Raw genomic sequence first — 20827 nt, forward strand, 5'->3', positions numbered from 1 at the left:
TACTAAGTATACTGAATTACATTTTTCAGCTTTCCCATATTTACCAGAACTGCTTATCTTCCCATTCCAGTGCCCCTCTGACAAGCTGAATATTACCATTCCTTTACTTTCATGTGCATTAAAAGAGAATCAAATTTCATGGTCATCAAATTCTCATCTGGCATAGTTTTCAGTTTTCCTTAGCAAACAGCAGACATTAGACTTCACCAGTTGAGAATGCAGCAAATGGCAAAGGTAGGAAATAGGGAAAATTCTACCCAATAATGATTAAAAAAATGAAGATTTCCCATTTTAACATTGAGTCCATACTTCTATCAGATAACTTGAGCCAAAACGTAGGCATTATAATGGTTTATGTTTGAGACGCTATGTAATATGTGAAAATTTAGGTGGCTTGTTCCCAGAGAAGAATCTTGAGACTTCATTTATAAACACTGAATGGAAATAATCAAACAGTAGTACTTTGCATTGTTGTCAGGTGAAAGACTAGAAGCTACTTAAAAAGCACAATGAAGCTGACGTGCTGCCACTCTCTGCCCGAGTAGAACAGACTCACTGCACATAACAGTTGCTAATTGGACATGAATTTTCATTTTCAAATTCCAGTATTTTTTAAATGCAGTATTACCTGTTATTTTTCAGACCTGCCTTTGGAGTTACCCTCTTCCATCTCACCCTAGGTTTAAGGCCTTTTCTATTATTAAAGATCGTTAGTGCTTAACAGTTCCTACAATAGCAACTGAAATCATGAAAAGCAGCAGCTATTTCACACTTCATTGTATCAGATTTTTTTGTTAAATCATTCTGAATATGTGCATGGCTAGAGCACAATGAGGAATACTATTCCAACTTGTTCTATTTTAAAAGAGTAATTTAAATAAATGCCTACATAAATAAAATATATATATGTAATTGTATGATAGTTCTATTATATATGCATTATATGTGAATTTTTTTTAAATTGGCTAGGGTAACCAAGAACAGATAATACTATTTTGACAGCATCAAAAGCAAGCACATTTTAAAATTAAGTTTTTATTACATCATTAATTTTAGTTTGTTCTGTAAACACTGTTACTATTAATTAACATTGGTGCTAAAATGTATTCAGATGTATTTTCTAATCTGTGGTTAAAAAATCTATCTTACAATGAATTATTGTGATAAAGCAAGCTGGTATGAAGCAGAATTACAAAATGATCTATTTGTTTTCATTTAATGGGTAAGTTCTTTTCATGTATTGGAAATAGCCCTTACTTTTGCAATAATTGTTTAAGCTGAAGTTTGTAGGACTGACCGTACAAGTAAGATTAGCTTAAATTCTGATCTTGCATTTGGATTGTGCAAGGATTAGTTTTAGATCTAGAAAAAACAGATGAGCATGAGGACTAGTTCATTTAAGTGGTATGCATAAAATAAATTATTTTCTACCACAGATGTACATACTATGTTTCGTAGTTGGTTAGGTCCTTAGAAGGATGAGATACGCTCAGTACTGTCATTGCAAAGTGTTAACAAACGTAAGCCAAACCTTCAAAAAAACAACATTAAGATTTCAGAAAGAAATAATAAACAGTGGGCAGGTAGAGAAGGATAGCCTTTTGAGGGTGAGGCACTGACAGCAAAAGCTGGCTGCTTCTGAACAACATCCGCCAGCCCTGAAGTAGTACATACAACTGGGGACAACTTTCAATACAAATCTAGAACAAAACTGCAATTTACACTTTTTGGAACCATGCTGTGCTTGTTTCCAAAAGGGTGTAGATCTTGAAAATAGCTTTCATCTTGCATAAGTTTATCTCATGAGTCAGCTAGAAAGCAAGCACTAGTGTCTTCATTTGCTTTTCCCTTTAAAGCACTCCCCTCCTCTTCACACCCACCTGGTGTTTGCTCTGGTGTTCCGCCAAGTGCTGGAGCAGACTGCTCATGTCTGGTCAAGCTCACAGCTTAAAAGAAAAATAACAAACAAACAAAAAAACAAGAACAGCTCTGTTTAAATAAGCAGCACTCATGACTTAAACTTCAGCATACATTCAGCACTAGCATATTTATGTTCATTTACTCATGCACTGTTGTCAGGCAGTGAGTGTAACCATTTGAAATGTCACTTCTGTACTATATAGATTTTGTGCACCCTGTTGTGTAACTCTAGTTTTCTCCATCATTTGGTTTTGCTGGTGGAAGAGTCATCCCACAGGAGCACCTGTGCAGGACCAGAAGTGGGTCAAAAAGGATTATGTAAGAGTTCCAAAATATGGTGTTGCCTGGTTTGGAGAAAATATATAAACCTTTTAACCTAACAGCCCACTAGTGCCTAGGTTTTGAACATTTTATCCAGTTCCCATATAGGGGTAGGAGCAATGCAAGAGGTCCAATACGAATATAAGATAACTCCATGCTTGAGAAATTCTCTAAATGAGACTGTGTGTAAGCTTTAGTTTTACTCCAAATAATATCTGTACGTTGTTTCATAAAGGCTATGATTTTGAGCACCTAGGCCCTCCTATGCAAGCTGGCAGGAAGAATGTGTTTGCATGGACACTGTTTCCCTTGTTTTCCTGACAAAGGAATTCTGAAGATTCCAAACAGAACATTCGAGAACTTAACAATTCTTTTTAAGATGTGTAAGCACATACTGCATACTAATTTGTTAATTGCAATTATTCATCAGTGTAACCAAGGAATTTTTCTATAAACATTTTATCTATTTTAGACAAAATTACTGTCTATTAGCCACAAATAAAAATTAAGATTTATCCACAAACTACTTTTGGAGCATTTTGTCCCAGCATTTTAAACAAACACAGGACAAATGTAACGTTTTGTCTATGTTCCTTGTCAAACACACTAACTTATTATCTGAATACTGCCCAAATCAGTCAAAAACCTAGATTTGCTATCCTGTTTAGATAAATATTTACAATTCCATTGTGTACCTAGCAATAGGATACAAACCTAAGAGAGAAGATAAGGCTTGTCACAAAAATATAAATAGATACTCAACGAATTTTGGTGGTTAAGGTTTCTGGGAGGGAGAGCGCTCTCTTTGACTCCACTGGTCCCTTCACACTGTCCCTCAGGGAACGTACACTCTTCTGACGGTTACGTGCGAAACGAGCCCTCTTGATCTTCCACATTGCTGCATCACTGAGGTTGGCGACATTTGTCCGGACAGCAGTGATAGCTTTGCAAATGCAATTGACCAAGTTAGGATTCATTCCACAGCATGGTGAGGCCTAATGCTTCAAGTGCCAAATGCAACTGGGCCCCAGGTCCCACTCAGGTCAAGAAAGCTTCATATGGGCTCAAGGGGTCCATCTGCAAGGAACTCATTTGCATCTTCTCATTCTGAAATCCATAAAACCCCAAAGAGATTAACTGTGTTTAAAAAATAATGGTGTCCCTTCCTTCTGTGAAATTGGACAAAAACAGACTCCTGAACCAAATTGAATTTCAGGCTATGGGAATTTGAGGTGCCCTCTATTTTGAGTACACATCACATTTAGTGCTGATAACTCAAATCCAAATGTGGCCTCCAGTTTTACCTCAAACTGACCTCATGTCCTACCTACACCTATCATCCTGGATCAGTGCCCCCAAAATGCTATGAGGGTGATTATGTGTTTACAGTTGTGTTACGAGGAGTATCTCTGCATGCCTTAATGGAGTCACTAACACTTTTCTATACTTATGTCTAGAGTGCCTTCAAACTGAGTTTTAATAACTGAGTGACTAAAGTCAGTGACCCCATCTCTTGCACCACTTATGCCTTTGAAAAGGCAAAGAGAAAGGTTCAAAGTAATCTTGAAAAGTATCTTTTGACCTTACTTCTGCAGCTAGAGGAGCTAGAAACCACTGCTGAGATTCCCTTCTCAGGCCACAGCAGTAGATCCCTGCTTTGTGCCAAGGTACTCACATATGAAGAAGAAAATATGTTTGCAGCTCCACTTCTTATGTGGATGCAGCAGGAGTCCCTAGGCTTTTTTAGGTCTCCATGAAAGCATAGAAGAAGGCACAAGGCTGCTGAGGGAGCGTATGCTGTCCAAACAGCTGTTTCCCACCTCCTCCAAGCAAATCACATGGAAATAGGTCTGCCTCATGGTCCATCACTTGGGTAAGGAAGTTTTCCATTACGCAGCATATTAAACAATCATGCACAAATTATTTTTAGCCCCCTTCCCCCAGCAGTGAATGGAGAGAGACATGGTATCTCATCAAGAAACCAAGTTCAAACAGGATAAACTTTTGCTTTAGTCACTACAGGAATAGCTAACTGAGCACTGGCTCTAAGAATCTGTGCACCTCTTGTGCTGTGCCCCATGTATTTGGTTGTGTTTCAAGGACTATGCAGCTCCTAGGGCTATCTTTGTACATATCATTACAGAACAGGATCAGACATGACCTTTGAGAATAGCAATGCTGATAGCATAAAAGCATCTACAGAAGAACAAGTGGGTTAATGCAGGTTGCAGTTGAGTGATTACAGAACCATACCATGTTTCAACCAAGGTTGGCAACCAAATCCTATTGAGAGTAAAATATGATGCCCAAAGGTGCAATGGAATATGATCTAATCTGCATTCAGGCATTCAAAACGTGCTCACTGTGAGGTACTCTCTTCTGTCCTGCAAGATTACTTAGTTTCAGACAATTTATACAAGTGAGGCCTACATCTCTCTCAGACCCTTGAACGCAGCTGAAATTCCAGAAGCTGATAAAAGGTGATCAGATTGATTTGGACTCTGCTTACTTGTTGGGAAAGGGAATTCTTTGTTGCAGTCCAGATGAAGCTGTGCTTCCAGAGACAAGGTCTCAAAGCGATTCACAAAGAACTCCCAGCTCAAAGCTGGAATATCCGCTTTTAGAAAATGAAGTAGCAAAAGCTTACTAAGAATTGTGGGCCTGTCCTTGACAACTGTGTCAAACTGGAAATCAAGGCAGAGGCAAAGACCCTATAGAGAAAAAAAACAACAACAACACAGTACTGAGATGTGAAGACTATAAACATTTTTTTAAAGCAAAGGAGGGTCAAAGTTCTAACTTCACCCCACAATTTTTAAAGGATAAAGATTTAGCTTCTTTTCCCTCTCCTTTAATCAGGACTAATGCTACTGATATCAAAGGAAAAGGTAAGTAAGGAGATAAACAAATATGATGTTTATAATGGGAAGTTTCCAAGGTTTTGAGGAATATAAAAGTATGAGCAAAAGTTCTGTTCTACTACACATTTGATTTGCAGTATCGAAGTATTCTTTTCATGTATCCCTGTGTGAGAAAAGGCTTACCTTTATGCAACCGTATCAAGCCCTTGATTAGAAGAATAATGAATTGCCAATCCCAAACAGAGAAAAGATTACGTGGTGAAATGTATCAGAAGGAATTTGAGTCATAAAATGCTTCTGTATTTTATCTGCACTAGAATTTTAGGCATACTGTAAAGACTTATGTTTGAAAAGTAAATCCAGACATTAAATATGTAACTGCAGGATGCTGGGACCAGTCTCTGTTCCTCAGTGAACTATACATTTATTTTTCTTAGTTCAAAAGAATTCAAGTTCTCTGGAAACTATTTCGAAAAGATTCTATATGGAATAAAATTAACAAGTATTAACAGCATTTCATAGGCAGCAGCACTAAACTTTTCAAAATACATTTTCATTACATCCTCTAGAGAACTAGAATTGAATTTTATACTATGAGATTTTTTATTTTTTTTCCCTCAAAATCTTATTTGTTTATGTAGGCTTTGATCCATTTTTATATGCACTTTGTTTTAATCATGATAATTTTCATTGGCAAGGCCTCTCACATGCTTAAAATTATATGTCTAAGTAAGTCTTGCAAATATTAAGGCCATGTTTGGTTTTGCTTGAATGTATTTTCTCACTATCAGCTCAACAGGATGTAATGAGAATTGTAAAACCGTTTAGTTTTAAAATGAAAAATGTCAGTACATTTTAAAATTATAAAAACATTTACAGCTTTCTATGATAACAGCTCAAATGTCATAGTAATCCTTCGTAGTCATCAAAGTTGGGGCTCAGGCAGTATCTTTCCCATGTCTATTTTGTGTATATGTCAAATACCAAGACCTGTAAGGCTTGTCTAAAGAGGTATTAGCAGTGACTATGCCACTGTCCACGTGAGCCATTTCAAATGTTGGGTCAAAACTCAAATTCCTGTTTCAATGCATTTTTCCCCTGTATAATGAACCTACCTGTAAAGCTGGCCGCTTTATGGTGTCAAGTAGTAGTCCAGCTCTTGTAGCTACTGCTGGGTTGACATCTTCCACAGCAGTCAGGAAACAGCAGAATGCATGAGCCAAAGAGTACTTCAGTAGGTGGTTTTTTGTCACGGAGTGGATATCCAAAAATCTGCACAACACAGCCACTTTCTCCACTGTAGCAGCCCCCAGAGAAAGAAAATATAAATATTAATTCAGACAATGGCTTCTTTATGCCCTTCATGTCTTAATAATCGTAGATTATTAAAAAATATCTCTAAAATATATATATATAAATTTTATATAAAAAATATATAAAAATATCTCTCCTAGAAATATGCACATCTTAGAAAGTAGCAACAAAGAACAGCTAGGAGGTGTTATTGTGAGTTTGGTCTTGCTCTGATTATCCAGAATGCATTATAGTCTCCTCTATTCTATTGCATTTTTGTGCCATAGTTTTGCATCCAACTACCTCCCAAACTCCCCAAACCAGCAAAAAGATGTAATCGCCCGTTACAAGTTTCATCAATTACAGCAGAGAAAGCTATAGCTCTTCAGTGAAGCAACAAGCACTAAATAGCATATGTTTCTCAGGCTTACCTGCTTCAAACCTCATCTTCCAATCTTTGCTGTTAAAATTGCTGTTTATGATTGTCCAGAAAATGTCGGCTCCATGGGGAAGTGAAAGTGCATGAAGAAGTAGTGGGACTGCCAGAGAAGAAAGCTGAGAGAATTCAGACTTCACAACTCCCCATAAGCTGGAAAGACCAAACACAGCAAGTACGCTTATAAAAGCACTCCCTTGACATACTTTCTTCTAAAAGCCCATACTGTATTGTTAGAGGGAATGCACTTTTTGTGAAAATCTCTATAAGCCATCCTGAGCCTTAATGAGAATACTGCAGAGTTGCTGTTAGGTGAATAGAGCCACTTGGAAATCTTCAAATGCAACAGTTTTTCTTGAAAATCCAGGTTCAAATATTGCTAACATTGAAACATTTTAGATTTAACAAGATTTTGCTTAATTCAAGGCACAACAGCCATGAAACATAATCTGTGCTATAAATCAGCATTTTCAACATGACCAAGTTCAGCACACGAGCCGTGTCAACCACCTTGACATCATGAGTGACATACATTCACAAATCACTATGATATCCACGCTTCTTTAGACCTTCTGTTAGTTTTCCCTACTAAACCTGCAAATTCTTTAATGTCACAAATGAATGTATAGTTGGGAATCAAAAAGTATGAAGACAAAACTTGTGATAAAACCTACCTTGCAATCAGCATGTGATCTTGAATATAGGCAAGAAATTGTGGATGGTCCTTTCTTGCTATGTACAGGCATTCCCCATGAAGACAAAGAATCTTCAGACAATTCAGCATGTTAAAAAGAATGTCTGGTTCTTCAAATCTTGACATTTCCTGTGTAAGCAAGATGCACTACTCTCAACACAGTGAAACTGCTTAACTGAAAATTCAAACTAAACAACATCATTAATTTTACCTGCAGTATTGTGTATATGAGCTTCAAGGTAACTGGAAGTTGCTGATAACAAAATTTTCTTTCTGTGTCATTCTTTATTGCTGTTAAAAAAGTAAGTTACATAAATTGGTGACAAATTCCCTTCATTTGTTAATTCAAAGTGAAACTAGAGAATGTGAAAGTAATCAGAGGTAAATTAATTCTTGCTATCAGTAACACTGATGTCAGTTGAGTTACAACTGCACAGAATTTGGCATCTAATGTTTGCTACTTTATATGTCCACAAAGCCACGATTTCTTCTAACACTTTTTGAGACTCAGTCACACTTGCAGCCAACATTATACAGCCCTCCTATTGATAAGTTGAATTAAATGCATGAGAAAAAAAAAGTGACTATGCATTGTTGGACCTGAAAAAATGCTTCAAAACCTTGTATTCTATACAAGTGAAATGTTTCATTTAAAGCCTCACTTAAATACTCTGTCTTCTCACCCTGAACCTACCAGCATTTTCTGTGGTCTCTGTGTGATTTCCTGGGTTTTCTCCATGTTTTGGTGCTGATTTGTCATCTTCTTCTCCTTCAGTTCCTATAATAAACTCAGGTCTAGTATACAGAAGACTATCCTCAAGGTTATCTGTGGGCTCCTTTAAGAACATAGTAAGTTAAATTCATTTACTGATGTTTTCTGTATACATTAAGCCATATCCTCTTGTTTAATATTTAGTGTGGATAAGCTGAGCCCAAATGACACACTGTCCAGTTTCCATGTACACTCATGCATTCAAATCACCTGCATATCTAAAATTCTGCATCAGCAAATGGATTGACAATAAGACTGTGTTTCAAACATGGATTTTACATGATAGCACTTAACAGCTATTGTATATGCATATTGGAGCTGAGGGGCATCCAATCACACTGGTTTCACTTAACCTGTCCTCCTTTCTCAGCATTTTCAACAGTCAACCATCAACTAAGATTTTTTAAGTTGCCCACTTGACATCTGATTCTCTCAAAGTCATTAATCATTTGAAGATACCCATTCTTAGTTTTTAAAAGATGAAAGCACTACGTATTAAACATTTCACATTTTATTTAAGATGGTATCATAGGAGTGTACTTCCAAAGCAGACAATGGTGGACAGGGAGAAGAATTCATACTGGATGAATATTGCCATCTTCCCTGTGTTCTTTAAATCAATTCAAACCCAGGAGATTTTAAATTCAATGGCATTTTTGCTTTAACCTCCAAGCTCTTCCATGCCATCACAATGCAATGAGCACGATGAAGTAGAGGAGTTATGTGCCAGTAACAGAGGTTCTTTTTCTTGCTGTACTTACCACAAGTCTGATTTCTTCTTTTGGAGCAAGCTGTTCCAGCAGCCTCAAAACCCAGCTGGTAACACAGAATGCTGGACTGACACAGACCACATTCAACTGCTTTTTCATCTTTCTGACAGCTGTGAGAACCACCCCAAGGTGCCTGGAATACATTGTTTATGATGGATATTATATCTTTTGAAATGCTGTTCTCTAAGCCCAAAGTGACACCATCATCCTGGAGTTCCATCTGAAAGGGAGTGAAAAGAATAAGGACTTATTATTTATTTAAAAAACAGAGCGCAGTCCTGGCCTATTCCTACATTTGTTCCAGTGAATTGCATTACTGGATGAGAAATGAGATAAACTGCAACTCACAATTTTAATTGCCACTGGTGTTCAGGACAAAGCTTGAACAGCTGGAGTAAGATTTTGAAGGTAATTAGACAATTTCAAGCATAAGCAAATTAACATTACCTGGAGACAGTTATCCAAAACACTTGGGCTTAGATTCACAATGTATAACTTTACCTATCCAAAAATTATGCATCTAATCTAAGGCCATCAACAAGCCCCTGCTTCTAGTCTGTAGCAATAACTGTATCTCCAAGGAGAAGTTCATTTCATTGATATGAGCCACCTAACATGATGTGGATGGTATCTACCTTCTCTTCACTGACCATGAACCCACAACTCATGTATGGGTTAAAGCCACATGAAAGCTGCAGAAAGGTTTCAATGCCTTGTACTTCATGCACTCCCTCAGCATAAAGGGACTCAATACAGGACCAAAGGAGAGACAAAAGTGACTGCAGAACTTCACTGTCCCTCAGCATGGATGTTTTTCTTCTGCAAGTACCTGCTTCAGGATGAGATCAAACATCAGAATGAAGCAATTAAGATTCATTTCATCATCCTCACAGTCTAAGTCAATTGTCTTTCCACTGGGATGTCCAAAGTTCTTGAAGGGACCTGTGAAAAGGACTACGTATTGGGACTCCGAAATGGGCTCTGGAAAGGACTTGGAAAGGACTCAGCATGTTGTTCTGAACTCTGCGCCCAGGGTCAGAAGCAACGCTTACCTGAAGACATATAAAATAAACATGTCCAAATGAATGTTAGGCATTTAAGCAATCTAATCCTATACAAGACTGGTAAATGTCAAGAACTTTGAAAACCTTATCATTTCCTTTGGTAGCTTTTTTTTTCTTTTTTTTTTTTGAATCTATATATGTCCCTTAGTGCCATTAAATGATAAAATATGGTATAAGTACAATAATCATATTCTGCACAGATGTATGTATTCTCTTAGGTTAAATGGCTGTCATTCATTACCTTATTTCCACTAAGAAGGAATTTTACCATCATAAACAGAACAGAAAATTGGTGCAGACAGTAAAGCGGTCATGAAGTTACAACAATCTTCCCCATGATCCAGACATACCAACTTCAATAGCAGGAAGCTAATAAATGTGGATGCCTTGCAGTACTCGCAGCAGTATAACTAAGACTACACCAAGGATACAGGTAGCTGGAAATGAACTAGATATAACAATAGCAAGACATGCACTTCTGCACAGATTTACATTCAACCACCATACAGACCACCTACAACACCATCAGAACCTTCAGTTATTCCAAGGAGATAAACAGTTAAGTAACTCAAAGTCTATTTTTAGGCCAGCTATGCTCTGGAATACCAGACAGTAAGATTGTCCTTTTTTCCTTTTTTTTTTTTTTTTTTTTTTTTGCTTAGTTTGGAAGTGGTTACAGGCTAGTTGTACTCTCTGCTGAGCTACATCAGAGTTTAGAAGGACTACAAGAAAAGAATCATCAATCGTCTAGATGCTGTAGGTCATAGGTCCTTAAATCTAAAGAGCTGACCTTTGAGCACCCTTTCTGCTGTCCCTCACGCATTCTGTAGGAGATGTTTGCAAACATTTTCTTCCAGACAGACAAGTTTCCTTGGCATCAATTTTTGCATCTCTTGGAGGGGGAAAAAAATGCAGGGAAACAGAAGTAAGTTCTGGTCTGTCATCCTCCCAAAACATCCCTAGGCCCACCAAATTTGTACCTCAATACAAAAATTCACTCTAACTGTTGGTTAAAAATAAATAAATAAATAAATAAAACTTTTTAATTCTTCACATGCATTCGGTTAGGAAAATTGTTCAAAGCAAAAGAATAAGAAGGATAAATGTTACCCTCCGAGCTGCAAGATTTCCCGCCAGTTCACTGGCTCTGGATTTTCTTTGATTTGCTAACTCTTTTACAGAATTCACTCCGTCAGAAAACATGCTGATTAGTAACTGAAGAGGAACAACAATGTCAAGTTCAGATAACACCTAAGGAAAGACAATAAGTTAAAAAAAAAAAGCATGAGTTTCGAGATTGATAAAAATATCAGCTACTTTATAAGCATATTTATCACATCATATTGAGTTCAGCAAGTTTCATGCATTTAATTTTGGGATTTGTTCATGTGAGCTGAGACCTTAGGTTTCTCTTCAAATCAGGGCAAAAGAGAAGTGGCAAAACATTGCATTTTCAAAATATTTGTTGGCATGATGCTTGGTGCACATTGCGAACAGTTTTATGCACAAACACATAGGTATGTGAAACTGTTCCACAAAAAAGTTTATGTGAAGCAAAAATATTACAAATACTTGTATGAATAACTATCTTCATTATTACCTAAAATAGGATTCCTGTAATTATTCTAAGAATCCAGCCAGAATGGTAGCCTACAGACGTCAATATATTGACAAGATAGGTTATCTGCAAATCACAGTGGTAATATGAATGAATAATGAAGATTATCGGTATTATTCTGAGGTGCCGTGGAAAATTTTATAGCCTTTTGAATTGACTGTCCCCAAAGCTGACATGATTTTTCTTGTAGTATTTGAATACGAATATTGGGTGAATGCCAGTGAATATTGACAAATAGGCAAATAGACCACGAGACTGCCAGAGAAGCAGAAAGTGTGGTGGGTACAGTGATAGTCTGATCCAGTTCTTCAGATGTGGCAATGACTACAGCTGCTTCTACAGTTTGGAATTATTTTGGAATTTACAGACTAAATTCTGTGGAGACTAAGGAGTTCTGCTGACAGAAAGTCAGAGATAACTGAATGGCCCTAAAGACACAACCAAAGAGAAAATAATTCCCAGGACCTGTCTACCAACCACCTTACTCAAGGGGCAGAAAGGTTCCATAATCCCTGGTAAGTGGCTTCTTTCTTCCTCTCAAAATCATAAATCAATCAGCATGACTTGTCAAGAGAGTACACTTACATGCAGCCAAAGCAACGCTTGCTCTTGCACAGAGGATGGATACCCTGTGAATCGACAACTAATGAAGCCAAACATCTCCTCCATGGAGAAAGGAAGAGGGCAAAGTTCAATGTCAAACATTTTGCTGAAAAGGAGAACAAAACAAAGCATCACTGAATTACTACAACATACACACTGTAAACTATGAAAACAGAAAAATAATAGAAAGGCAATCTCATAACCACCACTGATGACACTTCTGGTGTTTTATTTGCATCCTCATTCTCCAGGGGAGTTGCGCTAGGTCGATGATACCACCTGTCCTGATTGACTATTATCACCCTGAATTTATTGATACACCTTCAGAATTTGTACTACATCTCATCTGCCCAGTTACACTTGATTTCAAAATCCAATGTATGGGAAATTTTCATCTTACCACTCCATCCCTATTCCTTATTCACACTAAACACATTTTCATCAGTCCCTACAAATGCAAAATTACAGGCAGTTTCAGAGCCTTTTACACAGTACAAAGCAATGCAAAGCTGGATTGTGAAAGGTATACACCAAACATGAAATTATGACTCCAGCAGTCACCACCCCTATTCTGGTATTTTCTTTGCTCAATGGGGGAAAATAGTAGTTAAATCAATAAAAATCAACTCTCTTTCAGTGCTAGTTCTACTAATCCCCAATGTATCTCCTCAACAGCTGGCCAGAAAGAGAAAAATGCTTCCTTCATCATGCTACAGGAAGCCATGGAAAGCGTGCCTTGTTCAGAGCAAAGAAGCTGATTCAAGAATATCAGCATCAATAAAAGGAAACTTTCCCAAAGCTGAACTGCTCTAGTCTAAATATAATTCATGCAAAATTCAGCAGCATTCACTTGTCTATTGCACACCAGAGAGCAGGCTGAATGGCATTTTTATTCTTTGTCAACATTTTATTGCACTAATACCCTCAAAAATCAACATAAATAATTATAAAGTGGTTTCTACAAATACCTACATACCTTAACACTTCCCGGAATTCTTTCAGTTGATTATCAGGCACTTCTGTCCTTATAGCTTCCAGCCACTCTGGCATAATACATTCCCACACCGGCTGGTTTATTACATTGTACGGAATCAGGCAAAGGATTCGATTCAGCCCTTCTTTTAATTGGGTCACAGCACTACACGATTTGTCCCAGTATCCACCAACCTGTGGGCATTTCCAGGAATGATACTGATGAGCAATATTTCTAATCCCTATAACTGGTCCAGCACCAATTTGCTCAGCATATTGCAGCCCAGAAATCATGAAGGATGATTATCAGCACCTGCCAGCCTGAATTGAGAATACGGCCATGGGGATTACATTGTTTTTTTCCTCTCTAGTTTCACCCACAACCTAAGAAGCACTGTCCAAGATTTAGATGAAGTATGCTTACTTCCAGGCCATGACACAAAACAACCCCCAATTGTTTACAATTCTCAGTGAAGGACAGATTTGTTTGGTCAAACTTACACCTTAAAGTATTTGCTCTGGGCCACTAGAGTGCTGGATCTTTTTTTTTTTTTTCTTTTTGAAAGTTTAGTCCTTTTGTGTTTTGTTTTTTTTTGTTTGTTATTATTTCTTTGAGGGAAGGTCCTGAGTGAAGGAAGCCAAAAAATATACTTCTGAGTACATAAATAACTAGTCTACAGAGACTAATTATTCTAACTGACCTCAGCTCACATCTGCTGTTCCTTACTAATGGCTCTAGAGATGCCTGCTGTTTTGGCAGCAACTACTGGTAATCTCAGCCAACAAACTATTTTTTCTCCATTCATCACAGCTAATTTCATGGCTGTTTGTCTTCATGTTCTAGTGAACCTTTGCAAATCTGGCAAGTTGTCAGTCTAGTCTTCAGCACTGCAGTGGGGGGTAATAAAACTTTTAAAAGGGCTGGATCCAAGACAAGAAAAAGGTCCACAATAGACTACAGCATGAGGTTCAGCCCCTTCTCTCCTTAGTCTCAAACTCAAGATCTGCTTTCTTCAATTCTAACACCAGTGCATCCATTCACCTTTCAAATTCCTTCAGCTGTCCTCCAATCCTCCCACACAGACAAGGTCTATCTTCAGAGAGGTGGTTCAGAGTAAGACTTACACATATGCTGGTCTGCACTTGCACAGCAAATCCCATTTACAAGGTCATGAAAAATCTATGGATGCACGCTTCATCCCTGATAATATTATGTATCACACCAAGTCTTTATGGCTCTTCCTATACCAGCCACTGAATTATATGAAATAAAACAAATGTCCAAAATGTATCCAAAGAGGGGAAATGAAGCTGGTGAAGCGTCTAGAGAACAAGTCTTAGGAGAAGCAGTCTCAAGTTGCACCAGAGAAGATTTAGGTTGAGTATTAGAAAACTTTTCTTCACTGAAAGGGCTGTGAGGCATTGGAACAGGCTGCCCAGGGAAGTGGTTGAGCCATCATCCCTGGAGGTATTCAAAAGACATGGAGATGAGGTGCTTAGGGACAGGATTTAGTGGTAGACTTGGCAACCCTAGGTTAATGGTTGGACTTGATTATCTTGGAGGTCTCCTCCAACCTAAAGGATTCTGTGATTGGCCATTTAACATAAGAAGGTCATGAAATGAAAGTTGTCTCTGAATTCTGCAAAAGCACATCTATAGCTGGCAGCAATAAATGTGGAAAAGTCTTACACATCTCACAAAGTTCCTATTTTCATCCTGATATCTAGTTTTCTATAGCAGAATATTCATGCATGCCTTCAGTATCCAAGTTAAGTGGTAAGTTCTGTTTCACAATTAAAGGAGATGGTAAGAAAGACTTTTTCTAGGAGTGATTCCAGCAGGAGTCTCACTTAGGCACCCTGAATGACCTTCCAGGTAAGTCTCCTTCCTTCCATCAGCAGTAAGGCATACTACGGCGGACTAGTCTCTTAACTGAAATTTGGTATCCAAAGCTACAGGTTATCAGTATGCTCAAAATTCCCTTCAGTTACAACCATGTGATTTCATGAATCTTACTTCACAGCTGCAGAGATGAAGTATGCAAAGAACAGAGAAACATATTAGTAAAGCAGACTAGTAAAGGACAGGCGCATACCTAGAAGCTGGCATGTGAAACCTGTTTCTCAAGAGAAATTTTTATGCTTTGGCAGCATAATGGAGATGTACAGCTATTGAAAAAGCACAGTATCTTTCAATCCCCAAAATATTTTTCCACTCTGTCTTCATATTACTGTAAATAATCCCCCACCTCTGGCACAGTAAAACCAGAAAAGCTATAAGAGAAAAAATTCCTGAACTCCACTGCTCCTTTACGAATATTTCTTTTGCCTTGAGAGGGTTGGGGAAGAAATAGACTTACTCTATTTTACGTTAATGTCTATGGCAAATAAATTAACCTTCAGATAAATTACCCTCACCCTGGCAAACTCCATTGGTTTAGGAAGGAGGCACATAACCATGACATCAAAGCGAACATCACAAACTGTCTTCAACCACTTAGTAACAAACTGGGGTTTCAGTTTTTCAACCAGGCTACCAACTTCATCATCCATCATGTAAGCTGTAGAGTGAAACCACTGGAATACCATGCTAACCAGCCTTGCTAAACTCTCTGTGGGTGTATTCTCACTGGGAGTGCAAAGGCTCACCTGTAAGACAGAAACACAAATCTAGATTTAAAGGTGGGAAACTTGAAATGCTTGTCTACTATATTTTGCATATTTTCAGAGATACATGGATGCAGATTACATAGACAGCAAGTGAGCTGATCAGTTTTAAGTAGAGCTTGGCACAGGATAATTGAAAAAACATTTCCATAACCAGAAAATAGCAATAAGAAGAAAAAATTAAGCATTGAATTTCTTTGTTTCTCAGTTTCAACACTAAAAATTTAAATACAGAATGCTGCAACAAACTGAAACATTCTGGTTTAAGCTTTGAAATTACTTTTAAAAGTTCATCTAATGTCCAGTAAAATATATGATACAAACACACATACAAAATGTAGAAATTGTAAAGATAAACCAAATGAAAGGTTTCAAAAAATCTGAAAGAGGATGTTTACTTGGTATAAGCGATCTTTGCTTTACAAAAGGGTTATATATTTGTCCTCATTTAGGGCAGGAATATGAGCTTTAAGACCTCAAAAATTCTCACAGAATGATTAACAGTAGTCTTCTCTCTGTCTCCTAACTTACTTTTTTCTGGAACAGTATCTTTACTGTAAACCTGTCCCAAAGCTGAGACCAAGTTTGTACATGAATTCACAGACCAACCACATTGCTAAACCCATAATGATCTACTGATGAGCTTTTACTACCATCTAGAGACGAGAAACTTTCAAGTCAGGTTCTGCACTGAATCCAAAAAAGAAAAAAGGAAAGGGGATTGCCTCTTAGGGTTAAAATAATGGCATTCAGCAGAGAACATTCAGCAAATGACATTCAGAAGACAGAGAGATAATAAAAAGCTGAAGAGGGTGAGTAGCTATTATACACTCAATAGAGGATTCAGAAGGTCCATCCAAACCAGTTCTGTAATCTCCAAGTCCGAGAGTATCACAGAACTCCGTTTTTCCTACAAATCAGAAAAGTATCCAACTAAAATTCAGACAATGGGGGGAAAAAAAAAAAGAAAAAGAAAAAAAAAAAGACAGAGATAACATCCAGGCTTCAGAAATAGAAGAAAAATATTTTCTTACCAAGAACCAGATTCCAAACTGGCTTAGGAGGCGTTGGTCATGTTTGTCATCATCTTTATTATCAAAGTCTGTGTTGTCCAGGGAGTGATGGGAAGAAGAGAGGCCCATCTGCCTCCTGCGGTTGAGCTCATACTCCCTCTGCTCAGCATGGAACTCTGCTTCTTTCAGCAAGCTACAAAACAAGTTTGTGGTCAGTGAATACAGCCTTCCTGCACTGGATACAGGTATCTAATCAAGGATAATTATAGATGAAGACATCTGACGTCAACATTTTCCTGAGAACAGTAATAAAGTAAGATTAGATTGAAGGCTGAACACTTCCATGAGGACAACACTCCCAGATGATTGGTGCTCTGCTTACAGCAGCAGGAGTTCTGCACCCTGGCACTATGCAGACAATATTTAGATAAAAACCCAATCCTGCTTTACATTTTTATGCTGAATAACCAATAACATTACCTGATGACAGCTTCTACAGTACACACAAGCTCCTCTGCCCCACACTCCCGTGTATTGATTGGGGGTGGTGAGGTCTGGTAAAGGTGGGTTTCTGCTGCTGCCCCAACTTCACTGCTGTGATGATTTGAATGGCATCTTTTGCAATAGCGCACTGGCCTGTTGCCATGGCGGCCACAGCATCCTGCTGAGAAGCACGTAACAACAGCTCTTCTGACATGGGAACTACAGTTCTGCAAAATAGAGAGATTTTATTAGGACACAAGTATCAGGCAGTGGAAATGAAAGCAGTGATGAGAGTCTGCAGTGAGGAACTGGCTCAAGTGCTGGCTCTTTCCAAATTCACTACGCATAAGCACAAATGTGTAAGAATCCTGAACCAAGTGTCACTGAGCTTCCAAGAGGAGCTCAGCCCTTAATGATGGGCCTGGACTTAAATGTCACGATTGCTCTTCTTCAGGAACAGGCCAAACCAAAAGTTAAGTCATCAACCTCTATTTTCTGGCTTGGAGCAACCTTTAAATTTTACAGTAGATCTCTTAACCTCTGCTTGTAATGTCTCTAAGTTTCATATGGCAACTGACAGATCCTTAGGAGTATAATCAATGTTGACACATCAGTTTACTCTACGTAAGAATCTGGCTTATCATAAGTAACTGTCCAAACCTCTGAAATATGCTCTACCTTCACTTTTGCCCTCTGGTAATCTGGCCCAACATAAAAACTTTCTTTACCACACCACATCTCCAATATATTATATGCTGTAATCCTCATTATTAAACTGTTATTAAATCATAGTAGCTGGTATGTTTTGCAAGCAGATTCTTTTTGTCAGCAGTCTTTTTACAGCATTGAAGACTTTCAGTCCATATATTTAAAACTATTTACTATTTACAATAGGAGTTTTGTCCAACTTTGGATTAACCCGGGACTTCAGAAAGACAAGAACATATAAAACACTTAGATTTAAAATTCATCTTGTGCTGTATCTTCCTCAGAAGCAGACTTAGAATCACAACTCAGCTCAACTGCATAATTAGATTGCCTTACTAATTATGACTTCAATAAAAACCTTCAACTCCAATCAAATATCAGTAGTTCAAACAAAAAGAAGTCTTGCTGCTAAATCATTCCCATCCACCAACAAATGCATACATGGATAAATTGTGAAAATTTGGAATGGTACAAAAAAGAATGCACCACACAGGAATGGAATGACATTACACACAACATCAAATCATGCCCCATCACACAAATGACTTTATCTTACCTTCTTCTGACATATAGCAGAAATTTCAGCTGTAAGGGGAAGGCATACAAAACATCAACACAGAATGACGATCCTTCTGTTTTACTATGGCAACCATGGCAAAATGGAATTGCTGCAAGGAAGTTGCTGAGGCTAAACTTGTGCTTCCAGATATAACTGAAAACTCTAAATCTTTTGTATTGCATGAGGTGTGATACTGTATACTTGGGCTTACTAGCTATTTCTGCACTGAAATGAAAGAACAGCCTTGGTAAATTAAGTGTGGTGTGTTGTGCATCCCATCCACCTTGCTCATGCTTCTGCCTCATAGACAGACTTGTAACAGTACTTCTGTTGGTATGCTAATGTGATTGGCATACTGTGAGAGACATGGGTCAGATGTGCCTACACTGACTGTGAAAGCTGGCAGGAAGAAAGATTAGTGCATTTAGACTCACAATGTAGATGTAGCCACCATGTCTGTGGCCCCTAACTCCATAGAGAAATGTTTTCAGATTCAACCTGTAGTCAGTACCTACACAGTCGTTTGCCCCAGCAATATCCGATTCAGTAAATGTAGGTGGCTGAGTACTTCCCTTAAATAAATTAAACATTCTGTAATCTGGATTATGTTACAAGTGTAAAGAGATGGCAAGAAAAATCTCCACTGCCTAAAACTTTTCAGTTTGCAGAACAGAGAGGGAGGGGAGTGTCTTTGTTCTGCCCTTGAAAACTGCAATTTAGAGAATATGTGACTCTCCTTTAAGCCCAGGAAATTCTACTTAGTCTGTCAACAAGTTTTGTCTGCACTCTGGTAGATAATACCAAACACTTTCACTGGTCAATGGACCATGAGTGGATCAATGAAAAATATTTTATATCCTTTTCTGGTATTCTCTAAAACTTTCTGTTCATACAGTCAATTTTCTGAAGCCTTAAAAGCTCTAGAATCAAAGCCAGGTTACCAAAAGAACCAGACCATTTTTGGACACAGATACTTTTAAAAAATTTGGCCCCACTTATGGACACTTCAAGAATTGAAAATCTATTCAATTGTCTTCGTTTACTCACACATGACGAGTTGCATACTATTTCAAGTAGAGGACTAGTTAATTCTCTATAGTACTTTAAAGACATAAAGCAGCATTAAATACAAGCTACTTCAAAATTCTACAATATTCCTTTAAAATAGAATGCAGCATTTCAAGTAATACAGTATGCAGAAAAAATCAGTGAGGATAGGGTTGTACAATTATGTTTAGTTTGCACCTACCCTTGAAATACCTCTTACCTTGTGGTAGAAGAACATCAATCAACCATTCACTGTGATCCCTATAAAAATTATATATCTAATTAGCTTTTCATTTCTTTTTCATTCATTTATTTTTGCACATAGGAAAGTTACCTAAATTAATGTGGTAGGATGACTTTATTCTGAAGAAGCATTTTTACATGGTTTCATAAATTGCAAGCTGTTTTACATTACTTCTCTCTGTTGTGCCTGACTTATTGAAAATTACCACTCTGAGACTGATATTTCATGCTCAAAGCTTTTAAAAATTACTTTTAAGTCACTAATTTATTGAATGAAAATAGTGTGCACCCTGAAAGTTTGAGGACTAAGAAATGATAGTGAAGAGTGAAAGACAAACATGTTAAAAAATTGTACTTGTACCATTTACTGTAAGTCTCCGCAGAAGCTACACTTCTACTAAATTCAATTACTTAACCTGCAGCTTTAAATCAGTAACTTAAAAAACTAAAATGATTTCCACAATACTGCTCCTTCCTGCAGCTGGTATGATGCAAAGGTGTCTGTTAAACTGAGGCCGAACAACAAAAACAATAATGTACATATAGATTCTGAACTAACTGTAACCTTGCCCATTGGAACTAATGATTGAAAGTCACCTTAAGTATTAGTAGATCTTGTAAAAAAAAAAAAACGTGTATAAAATTTCCAATTAAAAAAAAGTAAGTGAGGTTAATTAATTTCAGGATATAGTCCTTTCATGAACTGGACAGGCTTGGACCAGTTTTAATTCTTTATTCTGCTGCTTCACAGTATGTGATAGAGAATAATCTGAAGCACATACT

The 20827-nt window shown here is 37.6% G+C and overlaps 1 protein-coding gene across 1 annotated transcript in view; it reads right to left on the bottom strand.

Annotated features, from left to right (window-relative positions):
* UNC79 (unc-79 homolog, NALCN channel complex subunit) overlaps positions 1-20827 on the bottom strand; it is a 101784-nt gene that overhangs the window by 58657 nt on the left and 22300 nt on the right. The window contains 20 exon segments of the mRNA XM_032187756.1: positions 1881-1946; positions 3005-3184; positions 4751-4952; positions 6218-6399; positions 6827-6984; positions 7506-7654; positions 7737-7816; positions 8220-8361; positions 9059-9100; positions 9102-9287; positions 9897-10010; positions 10012-10119; positions 11242-11382; positions 12335-12458; positions 13329-13519; positions 15743-15973; positions 17026-17197; positions 17485-17714; positions 18752-18780; positions 20022-20062. Of these exon segments, the coding sequence (XP_032043647.1) occupies positions 1881-1946; positions 3005-3184; positions 4751-4952; positions 6218-6399; positions 6827-6984; positions 7506-7654; positions 7737-7816; positions 8220-8361; positions 9059-9100; positions 9102-9287; positions 9897-10010; positions 10012-10119; positions 11242-11382; positions 12335-12458; positions 13329-13519; positions 15743-15973; positions 17026-17197; positions 17485-17714; positions 18752-18780; positions 20022-20062 (2768 nt within the window).

The sequence above is a fragment of the Aythya fuligula genome, chromosome 5 (assembly GCF_009819795.1).
Source record: "Aythya fuligula isolate bAytFul2 chromosome 5, bAytFul2.pri, whole genome shotgun sequence".
In the NCBI taxonomy this organism is placed as follows: Eukaryota; Metazoa; Chordata; class Aves; order Anseriformes; family Anatidae; genus Aythya; species Aythya fuligula.